The following is a 21,476-nucleotide window of genomic DNA, read 5'->3' as shown; positions in this document are numbered from 1 at the left end:
TTGTTAATATCGAATTTAGCGCTACTCCTCTCGTCGGGGTGGAGTACAGAAATCGATTTAAAGAGCCCTTTATATCGATATAAAGGGCGTTGTAGTGTGGACGGGTACAGCGTTAAATCGATTTAACACTCTTTAAATCGATTTAAACGCGTAGTGTAGACCAGGCCTGAGCTGCCTCACACATAATCCCTAGCTACCCTGCTATTTTTAGCGCTCTAGCTTGAGCACAGCTGGTGGTGTCTTGCACTGGGAAGCATGCTTCCAGCTGCAGTGTAGACATACCCTAAGAGGAAACATGCACAAAGTCATTGCTTAGCTTTGCTTTCCAAATACAGAGCCTGATCCTGAGGATCTTTCTTAGGCAAAACACCTACTGAGGTCAATGAGAAGTTTGATTGAGACAGCACTGCAGGACTGGGCCAACTGATAGCAAGCCTCTTCTACTTTGTTTTGTTTTACATATTAGTTCCTATCACCTTTTCTGAGAAGGGGGGGTAAATATTGTTTGGTAACATATCAATCCTACAACACTGGACTCAAGGAAAGTTTTTGGGTGTTTTTTCATTGATGTGAATGTGCAGCAGGAACTGGTCCTACATTTCAAAGCAGGCTGGAACAGCTGCACTCACACAAAACTGTATTTGAAGCCACAAACTACTATGGGTTTTGTGGGCAATTTTGCACAAGCAGATACTCACTAGCAAATATCCACTAAGACAAGCAGACACAGGACTTGAAAATGCTGCCCCTGCAAGTCTAAGGGAATATAAATGACTGAAATATCACAATTTTAGTAGGGCTTTGTAAAATAAGAAATAAAAAAACAGTTGAAAATTAAGCACTGTTGTTACTGATTAGACTTTCTAATGCGTGTAATGAACTCTGCTCATAATTTATGGGCTAGCTTAAAACAGGGAGAGTGACCTTCTTCTTAAACATTTGAACCAGCATGAATCTCAGCCTAACTGGAAATTGAATCCAGAGTTAAAACCTTTTTTAAAAGTTTTGATCAATTTGGAAGAGAAATTTAAAAAGGTATATAAAAACCTCTTCCTCAATTATTGGACTCCAGCCATCTAACCTTTCCCTTCTCCACACCTACCACTTACCCTTCTTTCTGAAGAGCATACCCTGACTCTGACCCTGCATGAAAACCCCACCATCATGCGCTAGGCATGGATACAATTAATCACTGCTGCTTTGCTTAAAGCTGTATTGTATGCACAGAATATCAGAGCTAGAAGGGACCTTAGGAGATCAGCTAGTCCAACCCCGCTGCTCAAAGCAGGACCAAGCCCCAGACCGATTTTTTTCCCCAAATGGCCCCCTGAAGGATTGAACTCACAACCCTGGGTTTAGCAGGTCAATGCTCAAACCACTGAGCTATCCCTCCCAAGTAATCCTGCACTCTGCAGTGGATTCCCAAAGTACCTCAGACGCTACTTGCTTAGGGTATTTGCATCATGCTCATGATTGATTCCTGAAGATCTATGCACTGCAAGCCTGGGGGGACACTGCAGAGTGGGCCACTGGAGCAGTGGCTCAAAGCAATGGACTAAACTGAGAGCTGGTTCCAGGTAAGTGATAGATCTATTAAATGTAGCTATGAGGGAAGAGTAACTGGACAAAGAAAGGAAGAGGTTTTCAGCAGCAGGCCAACAGGAACAGGACTACTGGTATAGGGGTGGCAATTGTAGGGGCACTATTATTTACAGGAACATTTCCCTACATTTTATTTGCTCTGTGTGTTCCTATAGTTATATCATATATATACATCCCAAGAGAGAAAAGGTATATATGTATGCACACATGTGCTTATGCACACACAGAGACGTTATTATGTAAAAATAAGAGCTTACTCATCATATCTGTTCCCTATATGTCTTTTGAGTCACAGCAGATTACTTCAATGACAAGTTGTTCACCAACTACTAGCTCTGAAGATTCAGTGCAGGAAAATTTCTACCTACCTAGATGATTGCAAGCTGAGTCAGCAGAAAACTTAAAAAAAATAGCTCAATGTGCCCTGAACAGAAAGATTAATCTCAATGAGGTGTTAACTTTGAAACCCAACTATGAAGTTTAAACAGTAACCTTAACTACTTCACTGTGGATCATTTTAGCACAAACATCCAGCTAATGTGCTTATCCCACAATGCTAAACTGACAGCTACATCTTTTCAGATGTCAAACACTGCAACTGCCCCCTACCCCATCTAGCCAAACCTCCACCTTCCGTCTGATAAATCCTACAATGCCGTGGTGTGTTTCCAATACTAGGACCCAGATCGTCAGTCCACTGATCTTGGCATAGCTATACTTAAGTTGATACTGCCATGTCCATTGGCCTCTGCCTGGTACTTGGCAGTCATCCTAAGAGAAGTCATTTACAAAGGCTAGGCATACAGAATATGGCTGAAAGATGAAATTTAAAGATCACTCATTGGGAAGTATAAATTATTTACTCCACTACAAAGCTGTGTAGTACACGGTTGCGTTTTACATTCTTAGAAAAATACAGAGCTGGGGTCTGATCCAAACCCTACTGAAGTCAAATGGATTCTTCTATCAATTGAAAAGGGCTTTGGATCAGCACTCTAGAGAGTCCTGATATAAAACAATGTTCTGGACAGTGTTCTGCACCCAATGTTAAAGAATAGGAAACTATCTGATCTCTACTTTGCATTCACTTTATCAAGTCTCTGCCCTTGGAAGTGCAAAATTACAAAAGAAAAGCAGAACGCAAGCGAGTTAAAGGTTATAAATACCTGGTGTCAGGAGTATAACAGAGGTGACAATCAGAGAGCAGATAACCAGAATAACAAGTAAAGCAATTGCAATTCCTTTCCAGTTTCTTTGTGGAGGATTACTCCCCACCAGCTCCTAGAAATAACAAAGGACAGGGGATATTAAGTAAAGGCATCAGAACAAGGCAACAAACAACAAAATCCAAACAGCAGTGCATTTTTTTTACACGGTACCATATATCGCTGTGAAGATGGTAGCACAAACAGCCACTCAGACTACAGTTTATGTCATTGTACCATATTCTGGTGTTTATTTGATTCACTCTCGATCAAAGTACAGGACCAATAAATATGATGAACCAAATCCATATCTGAGATGACTCCTCTTGGGTAACTGTGTGTATCTATGGGAGGAGCAGTCAGAATGCTTTGAAGGGAGAGTAGAAAGGGTATCCCTTGTACAGTCACCCTGGTTACACTCCTTCCTCCTCACCCTACCTTACCAGCACAGTTCGTCAGCCTCTGTCTGCTGTGACAGCAGTGCCCAGGCATACCTCCTCAGGGCTAGTCAGCGCTCACACTATGCTAGGGTCCTCTCCCCAATCTCCAGAGTGAGGGAGGTCATATCATTGCTGCTTCCTTTGTGGAAGTATTTGATGTGGGTGCCCCGTCCCCCAGAGCACAGGTTTTGGAGCAGCCATCATCTGGCAGTCACTCTACAGGACTTCATAAATATGTGCAGTCATCGTATCTAAAATGGAAAAGAGTTAGCTCAAAAGAGCTGTGAGATGCACATTCCTTTAAAATGGCCAAAAGCCAGAGTCACAGGTGGGTGTGAATGAGTGCAGGAATTCTAGAGGGAGCTACAGTCATGTAAACACCGCCTTCTTACAACGCCCCAACATGCATATCGCACCAGCGTAGCCTCAAGTAGACCAAGAGCTGGGCTACACTGGGGCGGGGGGGTATCGATCTAAGATACGCAACTTCAGCTACGTTAATAGAGTAGCTGAAGTCAAAGTATCTTAGATCGAGATTTACCTCAGGTCCTCACGGTGAGGGATCGACGTCCCTGGCTCCTCGTGTCAACTCCGCTACCGCTGCTCGCTCCGGTGGAGTTCTGGAGTTGACGGAAGTGCATTCGGGATCGATATATCGCGTCTAGATGAGACGCGATATATCGATCCCCGAAAAATTGATTGCTACCCACCGATATGGCGGGTAGTCTGGACATACCCCAAGACTCGCTTAGACTAACGCCCACTTACCACAGTGTAACAACTCCCTCCCTCCCCTCACTGAGTCTGAGTGTAAAGAGTTTTAATGTGACTCTCAGGAAGTCTCACACCAAGGCACCAGAGAGGAGTACAAAGAAAAGCAGTATACAGGAGGGTGTAAGTAGATAGAAGATAAACCAGGCCACCCACTTCCTTGACTTACACCTTCTTCTTGCTCCTCCAAACATACTGCATCAATGTAGACCTTCTTCTGTTCACTGACATATCGGAAGTGAGTCTTATGCATCAGCTCTGAGCCTGGCCCCAAACATTCAAAAAGCCACACTGCTATTTACCGATAAGATGGACATTGAGGTTTTACCATATAATTTTGTTTCTGATCTCTCTGGCATTTCTGACTGTGGTTTTTATGAAGTGGAGGGATAGCTCAGTGGTTTGAGCATTGGCCTGCTAAACCCAGGGTTGTGAGTGCAATCCTTGAGGGGGGCATTTAGGGATCTGGGGCAAAAATCTGTCTGGGGCTTGGCCCTGCTTTGAGCAAGGGGTTGGACTAGATGATCTCCTAGGGTCCCTTCCAACCCTGATATTCTATGAAATCATCATCATTACTCCCATAACTGCATTGGTCATTGGGGCATCATCGTTGATGAGCAATCAATCTATTGTCTCCACCCCGACAATTGTGTGTCAGTGCTTGAGTCTCCACGAAGTCCATTCCTGTCCATTCTTTTATGTTGTCAATCCACCTCTTTTTCTGTCTCTCTTCCCCTGTACTGTTCCTTGGAGGATGATCTTGCATAGGCCAGATGGTCTTGTTACATGGCTATACCACTTCAGCTGGAACTTCTTCACGGTCATCAGGAGGTCTGCATATGACCCAGCACACTGGGTGATGATGTTGCTGACCTCTTCATTAGTGACATGGTCAAAGTAGGACATGCCCAGGATTTTAAAGAAGCATCTCATCTCTACTACCTGTATTTTCCATTCAAGTTCTGCCATAAGGGTCCATGTCTTGCACACATACAGAATAATGGAGATGACCAATGCGTGCAGCAGTTTCAGTTTGGATTCCAGGGAGATGTTCTTATTTCTCCAAACTGGCTTTAGCTTTGCCACTGCTGCAGTTGTTTGCGCAGTTCTTGCCTGAATTTCTGCCTTGGATCCTTCATCAGTGATGATTGCTCCCGAATACTTGAACTGTTTCACTGCCTCCAGCTCTTGTCCACTGACAGTAATATGTGAGCTGATTTCACCACATTTGTTTGTCATCAGCTTGTTTTTTTCTGCCTTGATTTCCATGCCATATTTTGCGGACGTTTCATCCAGTCGTTTCACAAGGTTGGCAAGTTCATCTTCGCTGCCTGCCAGGCCATCGTCATCAGTGAACCGAAGATTTGAGATTGTTCGCCCCCCCAGTGCTGACTGTGCATATGTGATCTTCTAGGGCATCATCATTATGTGCTCCAAGCAGATATTGAACAGTGTGGGCAAAAGAAGGCAGCCTTGCCGGACTCCAACAGTGGTGCAAAACCACCCTCCTATTGTGCCAATGACGGGAACTGCACCGCTGGCCTTGGCATACAGTTGTTTAATGGTAAGAATAAGCTGACGACCATCATTGTACTTCTTCATGGTTGCCCAGAGAACCTTGTGCCACACACTGTCAAATGCCTTCTTGAAGTCAGCAAAGACATGGTAGATGTCCTGCTGGTGTTGTAAGTATTCTCATATAGAACGGGAAGGTTGAAAATCTGTTCTGCGGTACTTCCAGTACGAAAGCCAGCCTGTTCTTCACCAATGATACTCTCTGCTTGTGGCTTCAAGCTGTTCAGTATGACTTTCAACATCACTTTACTAGGATGGCTAATAAAGCTTGTGGTCCGGTAATTTTGACACAATTGCAGGTTGCCTTTCTTTGGCACAGTGATGATTAGTGACTGTGTCCATGTGGAGGGCCTCTCACCAGTCTGTCAGATCTTGTTGCAAAACTTCGTGAGTACATCTAATATTTCTCCTTCAAATTTCATAAATTCTGCTGGGATGTTGTCAATACCTGTAGCCTTTCTGTTCTTGAGTGATTTCACAGCTATGTTCACTTCTTCCTGTAGTATTGGAAAGTCATCCTTCTCTGCTGAATCTGGGCTGTCTAAGACATTAGGATCTCCATTCGTCTGGTGGTTGTATAGATCAGAGCAGTAGTTTGTCCACCTATTGATGATGTCCCTATCTTCTGTAAGACTGTTCCCTTCTTTGTCTTGAACTGCATTAGTTTTGGTCCATCTTTCCTTCGTGAAATATTTTTCAACCTGGAAGGCTCATTTGCTATTTTTATTATTGATACACTCTTCAGTTTTAGAGCATTGTTTTTCAATCCGTATCTCCTTGGCCACCTTCATTACTTTCTTGATATTTCTCCCAATTGCTCTGTATTTATCAACACCCTCAGTGCTGTTCTTGTCTCTCTTAAGTTCTCTTCTACTGACACATATTTGTAGTATTTCATTTGTGACCCATGGTTTTGTCTTCTTACGATGTTTCCCAAGGATGTCCATTGCTGCCTCATTCATTACAGCATCAAAATTGTTGGTCATTGTTTCTATGTCTTCCTCTAGAGCGAGCAGCGGGGCAAATTTTCAGCCAATCATTGCTTTAACCGTTTAATATCACAGTGGTACAAGTCTATGCTCCTACAACAGACTATGATGATGAGTAAATTGAAGATTTTTACAATCAGCTCCAAGACATCATCGATAAGGTACACAAGAAAGATATCCTGATTGTACAAGGAGATTGGAACACTAAAGTGGGTACTAACACACAGGCAGATTGGCAAGATTATTGTGGCCCTTTCTGTAATGCAGTAACCAATGAGCAAGGATTGAGACTTTTGGAGTTTGCCGGCTATAACAATCTGGTTCTTGCAAACACATTAGGTGTACATAAAGCATCCAGACGATTAATATGGCACGCACCTAATGGTCTACATCACAGTCAGATCAACTACACCATGGCGCAAAACCGATTTCCTTCTGGGATTAACAGAGCTAAAACAAGGAGCTTCCCTGGTGCTGACATTGGAAGTGATAACGACCTTGTGATACTAAATTTTTGGCTACGGCTAAGGAAAATCATCAGGCCAAAGTTCACCAGAACCAGGTTTGACTTAGAAAGACTTAGAGACTGAAACATACACGTTCACAGGATCTTAAATATTTATTGCACCTTCTTCCCGCCTTAGTTTCCTAGCTTCCACTGGATTTCCCTTGGCAATTAAACATCCAATGGACTCTGCTTTCTGACCAGCTTGAATAATCACTCAGCAAATCTGGGCTCACAGCTATAGTAGCACTAAAATCTTCACATCTCGACATTCTATTAATTTGGGATTTTGCCTAGTTTGAAGAATTATTGATGATGGTGGGGAGAAGTCACTTTGCACTGGTTCTTGTTTCAGGTGCCCCCTCCTCTTTTTTTTTTTTTGTGGCCAGCAAAAGTGTTTTGCCCAAATTAAGTGCATGTGGAGTTCAAAAGAGTAATTCCATTTGCTGTGATGTGGAGGTTATTTTGTACAAAAAATATCACCCCGATGGTAAGTAAAGTGGGACATTTGTGACAATCTCACTCCCTTTGATCTTGGAGAAATGCTGGGGATAATGCTATATGTCAGTGGCTCTCAACTTTTTCCACATCATGACCCCCATGTCACAACAAAATAAAATTTTGGAACCCTCCTTTAATGTGGTTTGGGATCAAGGCATACCAAAGTGCTTGAACTCAGGCTGAGAACCCGTGCTGTATGCCAGTAAGCATCTGAAAGTGACATCTGTATTTCAGCTGTTTATTCTGTTTTTTGGCTTTGTACTTGAAAAAATATATATAATTAGAAGGAACAAATAATTTTGTTTTATCACTGATATTAGAAGAAGAATCTGAAAAGTAGGTTAGGAGCTTTGAGAAATGCAAGACTGACAGCAACTAAATAGAGAGGATAGAAATGCCCTGACACTATCCAGTGCCTTCCATTTGAGCATCTTTACAAACATTCACTAATTTAGCCTCCAACACCCTTGTGAGTCAGGGTTGCATTGTGATCCCCATATTTCAGGTGATAAACCTAGGATTTGTGATTTTCCCCAAGGAAGTCAGAGGAACAGCCAGGAAAAGAATCTAGGACATGCCACTTAATCATAGGACCACTCTTCCTTACCTGTAAAAGGGAACAGCAAGAGCAGAAGGAACAGAGGGATATATGGAAGGAAAGCATCCAAATTGCACAGTGCTTCTACCTGAGGACAGCCAAAGCCTAACCAAATGGTTCTTACACTTCAGTAGGCAAAGGTGGAAGAAGGATGGAGCAAGGGCTTGATCTACTCCCCACTTCCTCCCTTGCAAAGCACTGCTGCAAACACAGCAAAAGTACTAACAAGAGAGAGCCGGGATCAGCAACAGCAATAATTGTCAAAGATATTCTTTTAGGTGCAGTGTCTTCTACTTCTCCCACTAACCAGACAAAGGCAATGTCTAAATCCTTGAGACTTCAGAGCAGAATTATGTAGTTTCATTCCATCAAGCATACCACACTCTCTAGTAACATTCTGTGCTTTACACAAAGTATACTAATCAATCATTAGGTCAATGACATTGGTAACTTCTCACTGGAGCTGGGAGTGGGAATAGGCAATGAAATATTAAAAGATGAGTTTCAAAAAAAGCCTGACTTGGTCTTAGCCCCTGTGTCACACCGGGGCTTGCAAAACTATTTGAAAATTGCTCTCTGGTCCTGTCATAAACAGATAGCTAAGGGTTAGTGTCTCTTTCACCTGTAAAGGGTTAACAAACAGTGACCTGCAACACCTGACCAGAGGACCAATCAGGAAACAAGATACTTTCAAATCTCGGTGGAGGGAAGCCTTTGTTTGTGGTTTTTGGGTTTTGCTTTGTTCTCTCTGAGTCCTGGAAGGGACTAGACGTGCAACCAGGTTTCTTGCCAATCTCCCTGCTACAGTCTCTTATATATTCAGAATAGTGAGTATTGAGTAGAAAGGTGGTTATAGTCTTTTGATTGTTTCTGTATTTGCAACTGTGTATCTGGCTGGTAGAGTTTTAATGTGTATTTGGCTGAAAGTATTTTAAATTGTATTTCTGCTGGAGAAGGCTTTTTCTCCATTGTCTATAAGCTGAAAGACCCTGTAATATTTACCATCTAGATTACAGAGATAAATTGTACTTTTTTTTCTCTCTTTTTATTAAAAGTTTTGCTTTTTAAGACCTGTTTGATTTTTTCCTTAGTTGAGGCTCAAGGGAATTGAGTCTGTACTCACCAGGGAATTGGTGGGGAGAAGGGAAAGATAAATTTCCTCTTTGTTTTAGATTCACAGAGTTTGAATCTGTATTGCCTCTGGGTGAGGGGAGAGAGGAGGGGTAGAGGTGGAAGCCTCTGTTTTAAGATTCAAGGAGTCTGGATCACAGTATCTTCCAGGGTAACCCAGGGAGGGAAAGCCTAGGAGAGGCACTGGTGAGGGAAAGAGTTTACTTTCCTTGTGTTAGGATCCAGGGGGTCTGGATCTTGGTGGTCCCCAGGGAAGGTCTTGGGGAGACCAGAGTTTATTGGGCACTCAGAGTCGATTGGTGGCAGCGTATCAGATCTAAGCTGGTAATTAAATTTAGAGGATTTCATGGTAGTACCTCATTTTTGGACTCTAAGGTTCAGATTGAGGAAAGTATACTATGACAGGTCCCCCTTGCTCTGAGGAAATTACTCAACTCATGTTCTCACACAGCTTCTCTGGCTATGGTGGGAGGTTGAAGGTGGAAGAGGCTGCAGAGCAAAACGAAGTCTCCATCTACTCCCCGTTCATCCTCTTCCCTGCCCACTCACTTTTGGGGGGAGTAGTATTGGGCAAGACGTCCCTGCTCTACTCACCAAGGCAATATTCACAGTCTCAGTAGGAGAGCCAGGAGGGGTTATTCCTTTATTCCTCTACATGGCCAAGTAAGAGCTGTAACCACCAGGGCTGTGATGATGTTCATGATAACCACGCTGTGGATGATGGGCTACCTTTGATACCTCAACATTCTGCAACTCAAACTGCAGTTTGACTTACAGAACACAATTTTGCTTCATGAAAACTGGGGCTATCCTACAGAAGAGGGGTTTGGTGGTAAAGAACATTAGTGTACTAGAAAGTGAGGCTCCTTATTTCTGAAATCCTGGTGTCTTCTAGTTTTAAAAAATGTACCACAAGAAACACACACCAAGTCACTCTGTTGACAATCTAGAATGAGGCCTGTGGTAACCATGCAGCCCATATTAAATTCACTCCCAGGAAAAAGGAAGCACTTGGTAGTGACTGTGGCCTTCATTACCATGGAAATACGTGGTCCACATGTGTGGTACCAGGAGTTAGAGCTCCTGCTATAATTATAAAAGACAGCTGTAGAATTTTGTTTGCCAGAGTTACCTGAGAAAATATTTCAACAAACGAGCAAGCTGTACTGCACTGCGTGATCCTAATTCAAAGCATAGTTATGGGTGAGAAGTGGAAACCTTTTGAGGCAAATGTTTGACTTTTATATACCTTAGAGCCGGACCCAGCTCTCATTGAAATCACTGGAAAAACTTCAGTGACAGTTGGATTAGGTCCTTGGAGAAACTGTAGATAAAAGAAGTGTTAATGTATCAGCATTTGTTCTTCAAGGGCTTAGGTTTGCCCACAAAACCCAACCTTTCTGCATTCTCAGGAGGATTTTCTTGCACAGATTAAGGGCTTTTCTACAAGGTGAGTTATTGTGCGGCAAGCTGGTATGCTGTACGATTCACATCCCGGCTTGCATGAGCAGTTACTCACTGTATAGACAAGCTCTGAATAGCTGCTAATCTAATGCTCCATTTGAACAAGTCAATGTGGTGGACTATTGGGATGCAACAAATTCATACATAATTTTTGCATGATCCTATATTGGAAAGCTTGATCTCTGAAGTGCTGGGTTCCAGCTGCAAAATCTAAATGTAGCTCACAGTTTCTTTTCTGCCTTCCTAAATATTAAAAATTCATATTGGATGCAGTGCATGGAATACAATAAATGATGATTTCAGCAGTGTGTAGGTCTTGATGCTGCTACACAGGCCAATATACTTTTCAAAGATTTATTTTATCCTACGCTTACTGAATTTTATTTGAGATCTTACACTTTGTGGAAGCATTTGGCTAGAATGTTGTAATCCTATCAACATGCTAATGCAGTCATAATCAATTGTTATTGTCTTACAGCCCTCAGCGTGACAGAAGGAACTGTAGCAAGGTAAACCTGTATCTCACGAAAAACGTTATAGACAATAGTTATAGACAATAGATAAAAGGTCATTTCAGGGAATATGCAGTCCTGAGATTTCAAATATCTTAGCCCTTACAGTGTTGTAAGAACAAACTGGAATAGATCACATAGCATTAATATAGAGAAAAGAGGAAGTCAAAGCAGCTGGTTTCTCCTAGGGAAGGCAGAATTCACTTTGCCTAAAACTGAATCTGCTTGAATATTATGACTTGAAAGTCTGATGTAAATTCCAGTTTTCCTGGGTTTGCCCCCCACCTAGGGCAGGATGACAGCAGGAGCAGAGAAGAGAGAGAAAACATAAGGGAACAGGGTGCATTATAGAGCAGAAAGCCATCAGAGTGAAAAACAAATAGAGACTGAAAAGGTTAAGCAGAGAAGGGGGAAGAAAAAAAAATCTGATAAAAATAGATACAGAACTGTGTACAGAGCAGCTGTCATTGGGAACTGTTCTCTATATAAAAGAGGCTTCCCTTTAGTCAGAAAAATGTTGTCACTTTTTAATAAATCCATCAATTCCTGGTGGAGTGCTGTGTTGGAGGAAGGAGGGCACAAGAGACATAAGAGGCTGGTAGGAGAAAAGGTGAGAACAGAAAGCAGCAGGAGCTGCAGGGAGAGAGAGGAGGAGGAGCCTTTTATGTACCTTTCTAGCACCCTCAGGAGCCTGGACTGATTAACATCAGCTTCTCAGGGAGCTTCCTGTTTCCTGCTGCTTTCCTGAACCTACTTGAGGAGAACAGGCAGTCAACTGAAGTAGTAGGAACCAGTTAGGCCCTTAAGACGCTGATATCTTCTCTCACTCAGGCCCTGCTACCAGACTGCTTATTTGTCCCCTTCAGTTGAGTGTTGAGAGCCACTATAGCTGGCACAGAACAGCAGTCATGAGTGAAAGAAGAAAATGCAGCATTCAGAAAAAGAAAGAACGCAAAGGAAGCTGTTCTATCTAAGCATGAAGGAGCTCTCCTGAGATACATAGACACAAATATTCACGATGAGCCTTCCGGACCCAGTGAGGATGTGAGTGGTGAGGAGCTCCCTGATCTTCCAGTTAAGTCAGAGTGCAGGTGACCTGACAGCTACTGCAGCATCCATATCTCCATCTCAAATGGATGTAACCATGCACATTCCTGAAGGAATGTGTAGATCAGAAAAGCTGTGGTGCAGGCACAAGAAATAGATGCTGCTGAGTTTAGTTCCTTAAGTCTAGATGATCCAGGATTGTGGACCCACTTGAGCAGTAGCCTGAGGGACTTCCTTATACTGCATGGGCCACAGCAAGTGAAAAACTTCATGTTCCCCAAAGACAATGAAAATAGAAGTTTCCATCCAACACATTACTGGCGTGACATCCCCAATGGTGACACTGTGGAGAGGCCATGGCTTATGTATGCAAAAACCCAGAATGTTGCATACTGTTTTTATTGCAAACTCTTCCAGTCTAATGTTCCAGCCACATTGGGTTCTACAGGAACAAAGGACTGGAAAAATCTGGCAGGAAATCTGGCATGCCATGAGAAGGGAGCAAATCACAAGAGAGCATTATTCCATAGGTGGAAAGAGCTTGAGATGAGACTAAGGTTACAGGCCACCATAGATGATCAGCATCAAGAGAAGATTGCATCAGAGTCTCTTTACTGGCAAAATGTTCTGAAAAGGCTCATTGCCATTGTGAGACTGCTTGCTATCCAAAACCTAGCACTGCGTGGCACTTCAGATCAGCTGTATGTGCCAAACAACGGAAATTTCCTTAAAATTATGGAGCTGATGGCTGAGTTTGATGCTGTACTCCAGGAACATCTAAGAAGAGTCACCACCCAAGAAATGTACACACACCACTACCTTAGAAAAACAATTCAAAATGAGATCATACAGTTACTAGCAACAAAAGTCAAACAGAAGATTGTGACAGATCTGAAGTCAGCAAGATATTACTCCGTTATTCTGGACCACACACTGACATCATCCATATGGAATAAATGACTTTAATGGTGTGTTTTGTAACAACAACAGAATCTAGCGAAAATGTCCCTGCAGTGGTGACTGTCAGAGAGCATTTCCTAGAATTTATTGACATTGATGATACTACAGGAGCTGGTATAACAAATGTGCTTCTTAAAAAGCTGGAAGATATGGGAATTGCGATAGCTGACATGAGAGATCAAGGCTACGATAATGGTGCCAACATGAGAGGAAAGAACAGAGGAGTGCAGACACGGATCAGAGAGTAAAATACTCGAGCTTTTTTTGTCCCCGGAAGTTCTCATTCATTGAACTTGGTGGTCAGTGATGTAGCATCAGCTTCTAGCGAGGCTGCTGAATTTTTTTATGTAATTCAAAGCATTTATGTATTTTCTCTGCATCAACTCATTGATGGCAAATTTTGAAGCAACATCGGGGAATATCCTCTCTGACACTGAAACCACACAATGGGAAAGTCAAATGGAGGTGATAAAGCCTATCAAACACCAAAATGCCATAGTTACCATTATGGAGGATAATGCTATGACAGGAACTGTTCATGGGAGAACAGTGGCAGAGGGAAATGGAATCACCAGAAACGTACATAACTTAATTTCTGTGTGCTTAGTATTGTGGCATGACATACTGTTTGAAATAAATGTTGTCAGCAAGAGACTCCAAGGTGTTGACCTTGATATATCTGGAGCAATGGAACAACTGGACAAAGCAAAGTCATACCTACAGTCTTACCGGTCAGATGAGGGATTTCAAAACATTCTGAAGAGTGCACAGAAGTTGGCAGAGGAACTTCACATTGAAGCTATTTTCCCATCCATTCAAGAATACAAGAGTCACTGAAGAAGACAACATTTTGATTACGAGGCATGGGATAATCCCATAAGAGACCCCAAACAACAATTCAAAGTTGAATTCTTTGGTGCTAGATTGTGCAATACAGTCAGTTGAAGAACGTTTCATGCAGCTCAAGGAACACAGCAGTATATCTGAGATGTTGTATGATATTCCAAAACTCCTCACTATACCTGATGAAGACCTACACCAGCAATGCAGGGCACTAGAGACAGTGCTGACACATGCGCAACATTGATGCGAGTCATTTAGGTGATGAACTGATTTAGGTGATGAGGCCCTTTCAAGATTCATTTCAGTAGGATCAGCTCCAAAGGCTGTTCTGGAATATATGTGCACAAATAAGATGACCACCCTCTTTCCAAATGCTTTTTTTCTCTGCGATTACTTATAACACTTCCTGTAACAGTTGCCAGTGGAGAATGCAGCTTCTCCAAGCTGAAGTTAATAAAAACACATCTACACTCCACAATGACACAGGAGAGGCTAGTCGGCCTTGCAACCATCTCAGTAGAGCATGAGCTGGCCCAGACTGTGGACCTTCAGGAAGAAGTTCAAATCTTTGCAACCAAGAAGGCACAGAAAGCACCACTTTGATTATTCAAACAGATAAAAATGCCAGTGTGTACTATGCAGACAAGAAAAGTTATATTTACTGTTGAGGCGTTTGAAAGTTAAGTGTTACTTAAAATTTTTGAACAAGGCATTTTAAGATGTTAGTTCTCCTTTATTGGGGTAGGTAGCAGAGCAGTACCATGAGAGGAGAAGAACAGGAAGAAGGCAGAATTGAGACCTTTCAAAGTTTTGGCCCAAGAGAGGGGGCATGAGGGCGTCATTTGAGCTCCCCGCCTCAGGTGCCAAAATGTTGTGGGCTGGCCCTGTTCACAAAGGAACTCAAACTCTGCAGCACAAAGCCTCTCCTCCAGTCCTGCAGTCTCTGATGGAATGGCTTCTCGGTTTTCAATGGGAGGAGTAGGAAGGGATTTCAGCTAGCAGTAGGAAGAGATTTCCTGCCAGGGCTCTAGCCAGCCAGGGCTCTAGCCAACCACAGATCAGGGATGGAGAGGCCAGCACCTACTTTCTCTCCATTCCTTAACCAATCGGGGCTCTGGGGGCAGAGCCAGTCTGCACAGCACTGTTGCTGAAGTGTGGGGTGGGAGCTCCATCCCTTTAGAAAGCCTCTTCCAACATTTCAGGATTTGCAGTGCTGTCAGCTCACAGAGAAGACCATGACAGACTGACAGAAGCTGGGGCAGGACCCTGCAAAGCATTAAAGTAGTTCTAGAGAAATGCTAGCAACTAATCCTAAAGATAGGATCCTATGTGGCATTAAGGGACTATGAAGTCCAACGACACTTACTTTCTTATTACCCCAGTATTTAATTTTTGTTGTTAATTGTTTGCATTATGGTAGTGGCTGGAAGACCAAACCAGAGTCAGGGTCCCTGGGTGCTAGGCACTGTGCAAACATGTAAGAAGAGACTGTCCCTGCCCCAAAGAGCTTACCATTTAAATACACAAGACAGACAAAGGAAGTTCTTTTACCCCCATTTTATAGATGGGGAAAGAGAGAGATAAAGAGACTAAGCAACATGCTCTGGGTTCCTCAGAATGTTTACAGTAGAGGCAGGCATTGAACCCTGTTTTCTGAAAGCTCAAGCCAGTGCCCTGTCCTAAGTTGCCTATTTCTAGGAAGCCTTTCTCTGCTACTTTTAGCTTAATTTCAAGTTATTACAAAAAAATGATTTTTAAGTATTCAAATTTCCCCCCCTTTTGAAATGCATTGTGCCAATTTGTTGCCTTAAGCATACCTTTCCCGAATTTTCAAGGGGAAATCAAACAAGCTGTTGTATTATACGTGTGACAAACAGTGAATTCAGATAGACAATCAACTGAAATTCAACAGAGTAACTACATAAAGTCCAGGGGACAGGCGGGGCAGGGGAACCTGAGCTAATATTTCACTGAGTTATTTCATTGTATAGTTCAAATAAACTTTCCTCCTAATATTTGTTGATGCTGAAAAGATATGCTATAAATTTCTTTTATGGTTCATGGGCCATTTACCATGGGTAGAGAGGGTAACAACAAATTATAAAACCAAGGATGCATACATCTCAGGCATATGAAACAGGTTTCTAATCATTTCTGTTTCTTGTAGGATGATATTAGAAGAGGGAATATCTTGAGATGTTAACATACTTACAAAGCATACAGAATTCAGAACCTGATCTATGCTACCTACCACAATTTTATTATTACCACTGATTAATTTATTACTTCTTGGCCCGACGGTATTAATATGTATTACATTCAAAGTACCCAATTTATAGTTAACTTTGGATATCATTCTAATTGTGTGTAACAGTGAAACCACAAAAAAAGGGGGGGGGGGTATGTTAAGGTCCTCTGTGGAACTGATTTAATCTGAAGATAAAGTGATATAATGAAGTACATTAAAAAATGAAAGCTAAAAACTAACCAGTTCTTACAGACACCAACCCTGTGGCCTAAACCCTGTACCATTTACAGGAATCCTGATCTAAAACCCACTGAAGTCAATGCAAAGGCTTCAACTGAATTCAATGGACTTTGGATGACATCCATATAGTCCTTACTGAGATGAACTAATTGGGATGAAATCCTGATTCCACTGAAGTCAATGGCAAAAATTCCCATTGACTTTAATGGGTCATGATTTCACCCCTAGTGGATATGAAATTTCCCATTAACTAAGTGAGGTTTTTGGGGCTATTTGAACTTCACCTGGGGCCAAATCTACCCCTTACACATGGGTCACTTCTGCAGCATGTAGATGGAAAGAATTCGTCTCATAAAGCTATTGAGCCACACTATGTCTCCACTGGGAATGGGGAGATTGGCTGGTGACTTCACAAAGTCATTTTCACTGGCAAGTGTCTTGCCCAGTACCGCTTCCCTAGTAAAGACGCATGCACCCCCTGCACCTCCTCCCTTCTTTCTCTCCCCCGAAATCCCTGCACAAAGAAACAGCACCAGTTCCACTCCATTGCAGCCCTAATTCAGGAAAGCATCTCCATTTCAGATAGCACCTAAGCACGTCTAATTTATGTCCTGGGCAGAGATGGAGTGAAGCAGGTGCTTAACTACTTTTCAGATTTGGGGCCTCAGAGCCATTTGATTCCACCATGAGGAGGAGAAGCATAATCTGTCCAGTACTGAAAGATACCAGCATGCATATAAAAAAATAAACCAACCAGACACCACTCATAAATCATCTTAGGCTGTTAATCCTAAAGATGCTGCTTTGTTTTTAATAGTGATGTCATTTGAGTCCGAGTGGTTATTACTCAAATGAAAACAAATCAAGTGCACAAAAATTTCCACTCTAACAGAGCACCAATAATACCAACATCAGCTCAAAGGAAACATTAAAACACTGTCAATCATTTGAAGAACTTACTTGCTTACTGCTACTATTGGTGAAGAATTAACACAAAGCTCAAAAGACCTCTGCAAACAAACCAAAGTCCTTAAACCTATTTTCCCCCTCCCTTTTTCTTTGATGTTCGTTCCCCCTGCCTCCTACATAAAAAGCGTAATTGTTTCTGGATTAGAAAAGTAAAACAGATGTTACTGTAGGTTTTAAAATAAGCACACTTCACTCAAGCTGCGTATTAAACCTTATAAATGTTACTGCTTTCCTCTCTCTTTATGATTGCACCATAACATTGTCCACCTGCTAGGATGACTTTGAAGCAATAAATCCCTGCCACCTACAGTATTTTAAGACTCTAGAACAGGGATCTGTGATGGGCTATTCTCATGAATGTAAAAGAATCGCTGCACGGGCATGCACTGGATGAATGCTGGAAATGCTTCAACGTGGGAGGCTGTCAGCAAAATAATTTCTGGCATGTTTATTTCAAACCTGCCAAAAATCTGCCAGCTAGGTGGCCATATTAGAATAATAATATACAGACCTAACCCTCTTAAAACAAAAGCTCATCAAGCACAGCTTCTGTTGCCCTTTCATTCAGCAATATTTATTCGGCTACTTAAAACAAATGACAAATATTGATGTTACCTGTTAGCACTACGTATGCCCATGTATATTAATATGACTTAATACTATGCATAGAAACTAGCTCCTCAGTCCTAACTTACTGTAGTTTGTAACTACTCAAGCTGGCTAGTCATGTGAGGTCTTTTAGATATTGTCTCTGAGAAGGAGTTACCATTTTTTCAGGACCCACAAAAAATCTAACAATGTTGTGTACTCCCTCTCCAGCCACAAGTGTGAGCTCCCCCTTCTGACTGTGCAATGACACTAGCACATAGTGTGTGAGGCTCCCCAGTGGGGAGCAGTTCGCACTGGCACAGCTTGGTTGATGGTGTGAGAACTTCAAAACCTACATGCACTCACAACACCACTGTGACGTCAGGCAGTGCTGTTATCCCCATTGCGCAGATGGGGAAATGAGGCACAGAGAGATGGCAACCCAAGCAGACACATCTGAACTAGCTTTAATCTCACTAACTCAGGTACCAGAACAGTGAAGCCACAGCAGCACAGACCAGGCTCTTGAGTAATTACCCAAGGTTTACAGCCCACCCTGCTATAGCCTCACTGCTCTGGGACCCACACCAGCTTGAGACGCAACTACACCCAGCAACTGCAGTCCAGACATACACTACAGTCTAGACTTGCCCACAGTCACACAGAGTCCATAGCAGAGCATGGACTTGCCTATAGCCTAACCATCAGGCCATCCTTGCTCTCTGCAGCCCATTGGTGTGAGGCCTTCAGCTTCCCAGCTTCTTGACCCAGCCAGTCCCTTCTGCCAGCCCTAATGTCACTCTGTACCTCCCCAAAGGGAGTGCTTTTATAGCAATGTCCCCTCCACAGACAGGGGAGATTTCAGTGGAAGAGGTGGTGCTCCGGACCAGCACAAGATGAGTTTTAACTGGTGTAGCTCCATTGAAGTCAGGGGTAACACTGTACATGTAGAAACACATTCAGGCCCCGGATCTTCTCTGAGTTACATTTGTGTACTTCAGAAGTAATTCTACTGAAATGAAATTACAGATATGGTATACAACCAGGGATAAACGTGAACAGACTCAGGACCTTCTGTTGGGCCAGATTCTCTACTGGGGTTCATTGGTACAGCTCCATTGACTTCACAATGCAGCTCTGCCTATTTACAGCAGGTGAGGATGTGGCTCATCATATTTAAATTTGTATATTAAAAAAAACAACCCCAAAGAAGTAGAGGAATGGCTTAGGATGGTCCTGGAGTTTATAACTCAAACTAAAAGGATAACAGTAAGCACGGGGCAATTTAGGCTGAATTTTTGGTTTTATGAAATTCCTCATAGTGAGTTTCATTTGACTGTGTAATAACCTGCCAAAGAAGCCAGGGAAAGCCCCATTGCTGAAGTCATTTAAGACTGGATTGCACAAAGCAATCAAGAATATAGTTAAGGGAATAATTGTGATTAGTGGGACGATGGAAAAGATGATCTACTGTAATAGATCTAGTCTCTTTCCAAATGGTATGATTCCAAGATTAAGAACATGTTTAGCACTGCACTATGTGCTTTAACAAGTGTGTAAAGTCATGGGGTGAAATCCTGAACCCACGAAGTCAACGGCAAAATTCCCATTGGCTTCCACGGTGCAAGGAGTTCACTCACAGTGTTCGCAACTAATGGCTGCTGGTATTCAAAATGTTGGCATAACAAGCCCCTTGAAACTTTGATGTAAATCTGTCATATATAGGTCCCTAGGAAAACCAGTGTCACTCAGACGAGTGAGAATTACATAGCAAACACAGCCTTATAATCTTTATTCCTTTCCATCAGTACTGGAAGTTTATTATTACACATTATGTGTATTAAGTTAGCAAAAGCCTCAGTCAAGATCATGGCTGAGTGCTGTACAATCACCGCAGAAGCCTGTCTCTGTCTTGAAGAGTTTGTAAAAGCAGCCATTTTCATTTTTTAATGAGAAATTGCCCTCATCATAATCCAAAGGGTGGGAAAACACCTACCTATATCACTCCTCACTCCAACCTTCTTACTGTTTATGAATCTCACTGTGATGTTGTCTAATTAAAATATAACCATGCAAATCGTTATTGCTACCGCTGTTATATAATTGCAAATAATCTTATAGAAAATATAACTCATGTCCAGTGTGACAAAGTTCCTCCTCTACCTTGGTGGGTCCTGCGCTTATTGGCGGATTTTTTTCACCTCAGTGATCTTTCCCCTCTTGCGGAACCCACAGTTTGGGTCGCTCCTCCTGTGTCTGATCAGCAGTTGGGAGGTTTGGGGGGACCCCAGGCCCACCCTCTACTCCGTGTTCCAGCCCAGGGCCCTGTGGAGTTGCAGATGTTATATAGTGGCCCTCGATCCTGGATAACAGTCTGCACGAGCGAGTTTAGACAAACATCCACTGGGCTACTTCCCCAGCCTCCCCAAACTATCTTCTTTTAACCTCACCACAGGACCTTCCTACTCTGGTGGTGAACTAAGCTGTCCATCTCTCACCATTCTGCCAGCAGTAACACTCTCTCACATCTCACGACTCTTGCCTTCTGTCCCAGCTCTCAACACACACTCCTTCTCCTCTGGATTCCTCTCTGCCTGACTGGAGTGAGCTTCCTTTTTAGACTCAAGGCCCTGATTAGCCTGCTTGATTGGGCTGCAGTGCTTCCTAATTAACAGTAGCTATCTCTACTGCCTTCTAGAAAGTCTAAGATGGCTCCAGGTGCCTTGATTAACCTGGAGCAACTGCCATTTGGTTACCAGGGTACTAGGGATTTGTTTAGCCTGGGGCTAACATACCTATTTCTCAGCACTTTACTGTAGCCATCTGGCCTTGCCCTATCACACCAGATAGTGATAAAACAGCTTGCAGGCTAACTAGCTCAAAGCCGACCTTTAAAGACATAAGAAATGTTAATTAGGGCCATTGCATGCTAAATAGGCTAGAACTTTGAAATGCAAACCTGTGTTGTTAGAAGATAGAGGTAATATTAAATGTGTATCTTAGATGCTACCCGTGTAAATGGAGAGTTCCTGTCTGTCACTATAACTACTAATTCAGAGATCAAAAGGGAATATTAACATTTAGATGAATCTTGGGTGAAGTAATGTCATTGTCTATATGTCTCTTTGAAGTTTGTGATGGACTGCCTGATAAATAAATTGCCCTGGCCTATGTTAGTCTGTGTAACTAATTACTGGTGGTGTTTAGAAAATAGGTTACATCAAAAGCCTATTTTTTACCGAGGACTGTGTGATCAAGTGGATGCTAGAACAGTGTATAAAAAGACCC

The 21,476-nt window shown here is 42.5% G+C and overlaps 1 protein-coding gene across 5 annotated transcripts in view; it reads right to left on the bottom strand.

Annotated features, from left to right (window-relative positions):
* The window catches only part of DPP6 (dipeptidyl peptidase like 6), a 799,862-nt gene that overhangs the window by 315,548 nt on the left and 462,838 nt on the right, over nt 1-21,476 (bottom strand). For all 5 annotated transcript variants that reach the window (XM_032775624.2, XM_032775623.2, XM_032775621.2 and 2 more), the window contains one exon: nt 2,769-2,883. In XM_032775624.2, coding sequence (XP_032631515.1) covers nt 2,769-2,883 — 115 coding nt within the window. The remainder of the gene's footprint in view (nt 1-2,768; nt 2,884-21,476) is intronic.

Source organism: Chelonoidis abingdonii, chromosome 2 (assembly GCF_003597395.2).
Source record: "Chelonoidis abingdonii isolate Lonesome George chromosome 2, CheloAbing_2.0, whole genome shotgun sequence".
In the NCBI taxonomy this organism is placed as follows: domain Eukaryota; kingdom Metazoa; phylum Chordata; order Testudines; family Testudinidae; genus Chelonoidis; species Chelonoidis abingdonii.
This window is presented reverse-complemented; position numbering and strand designations above follow the sequence as displayed.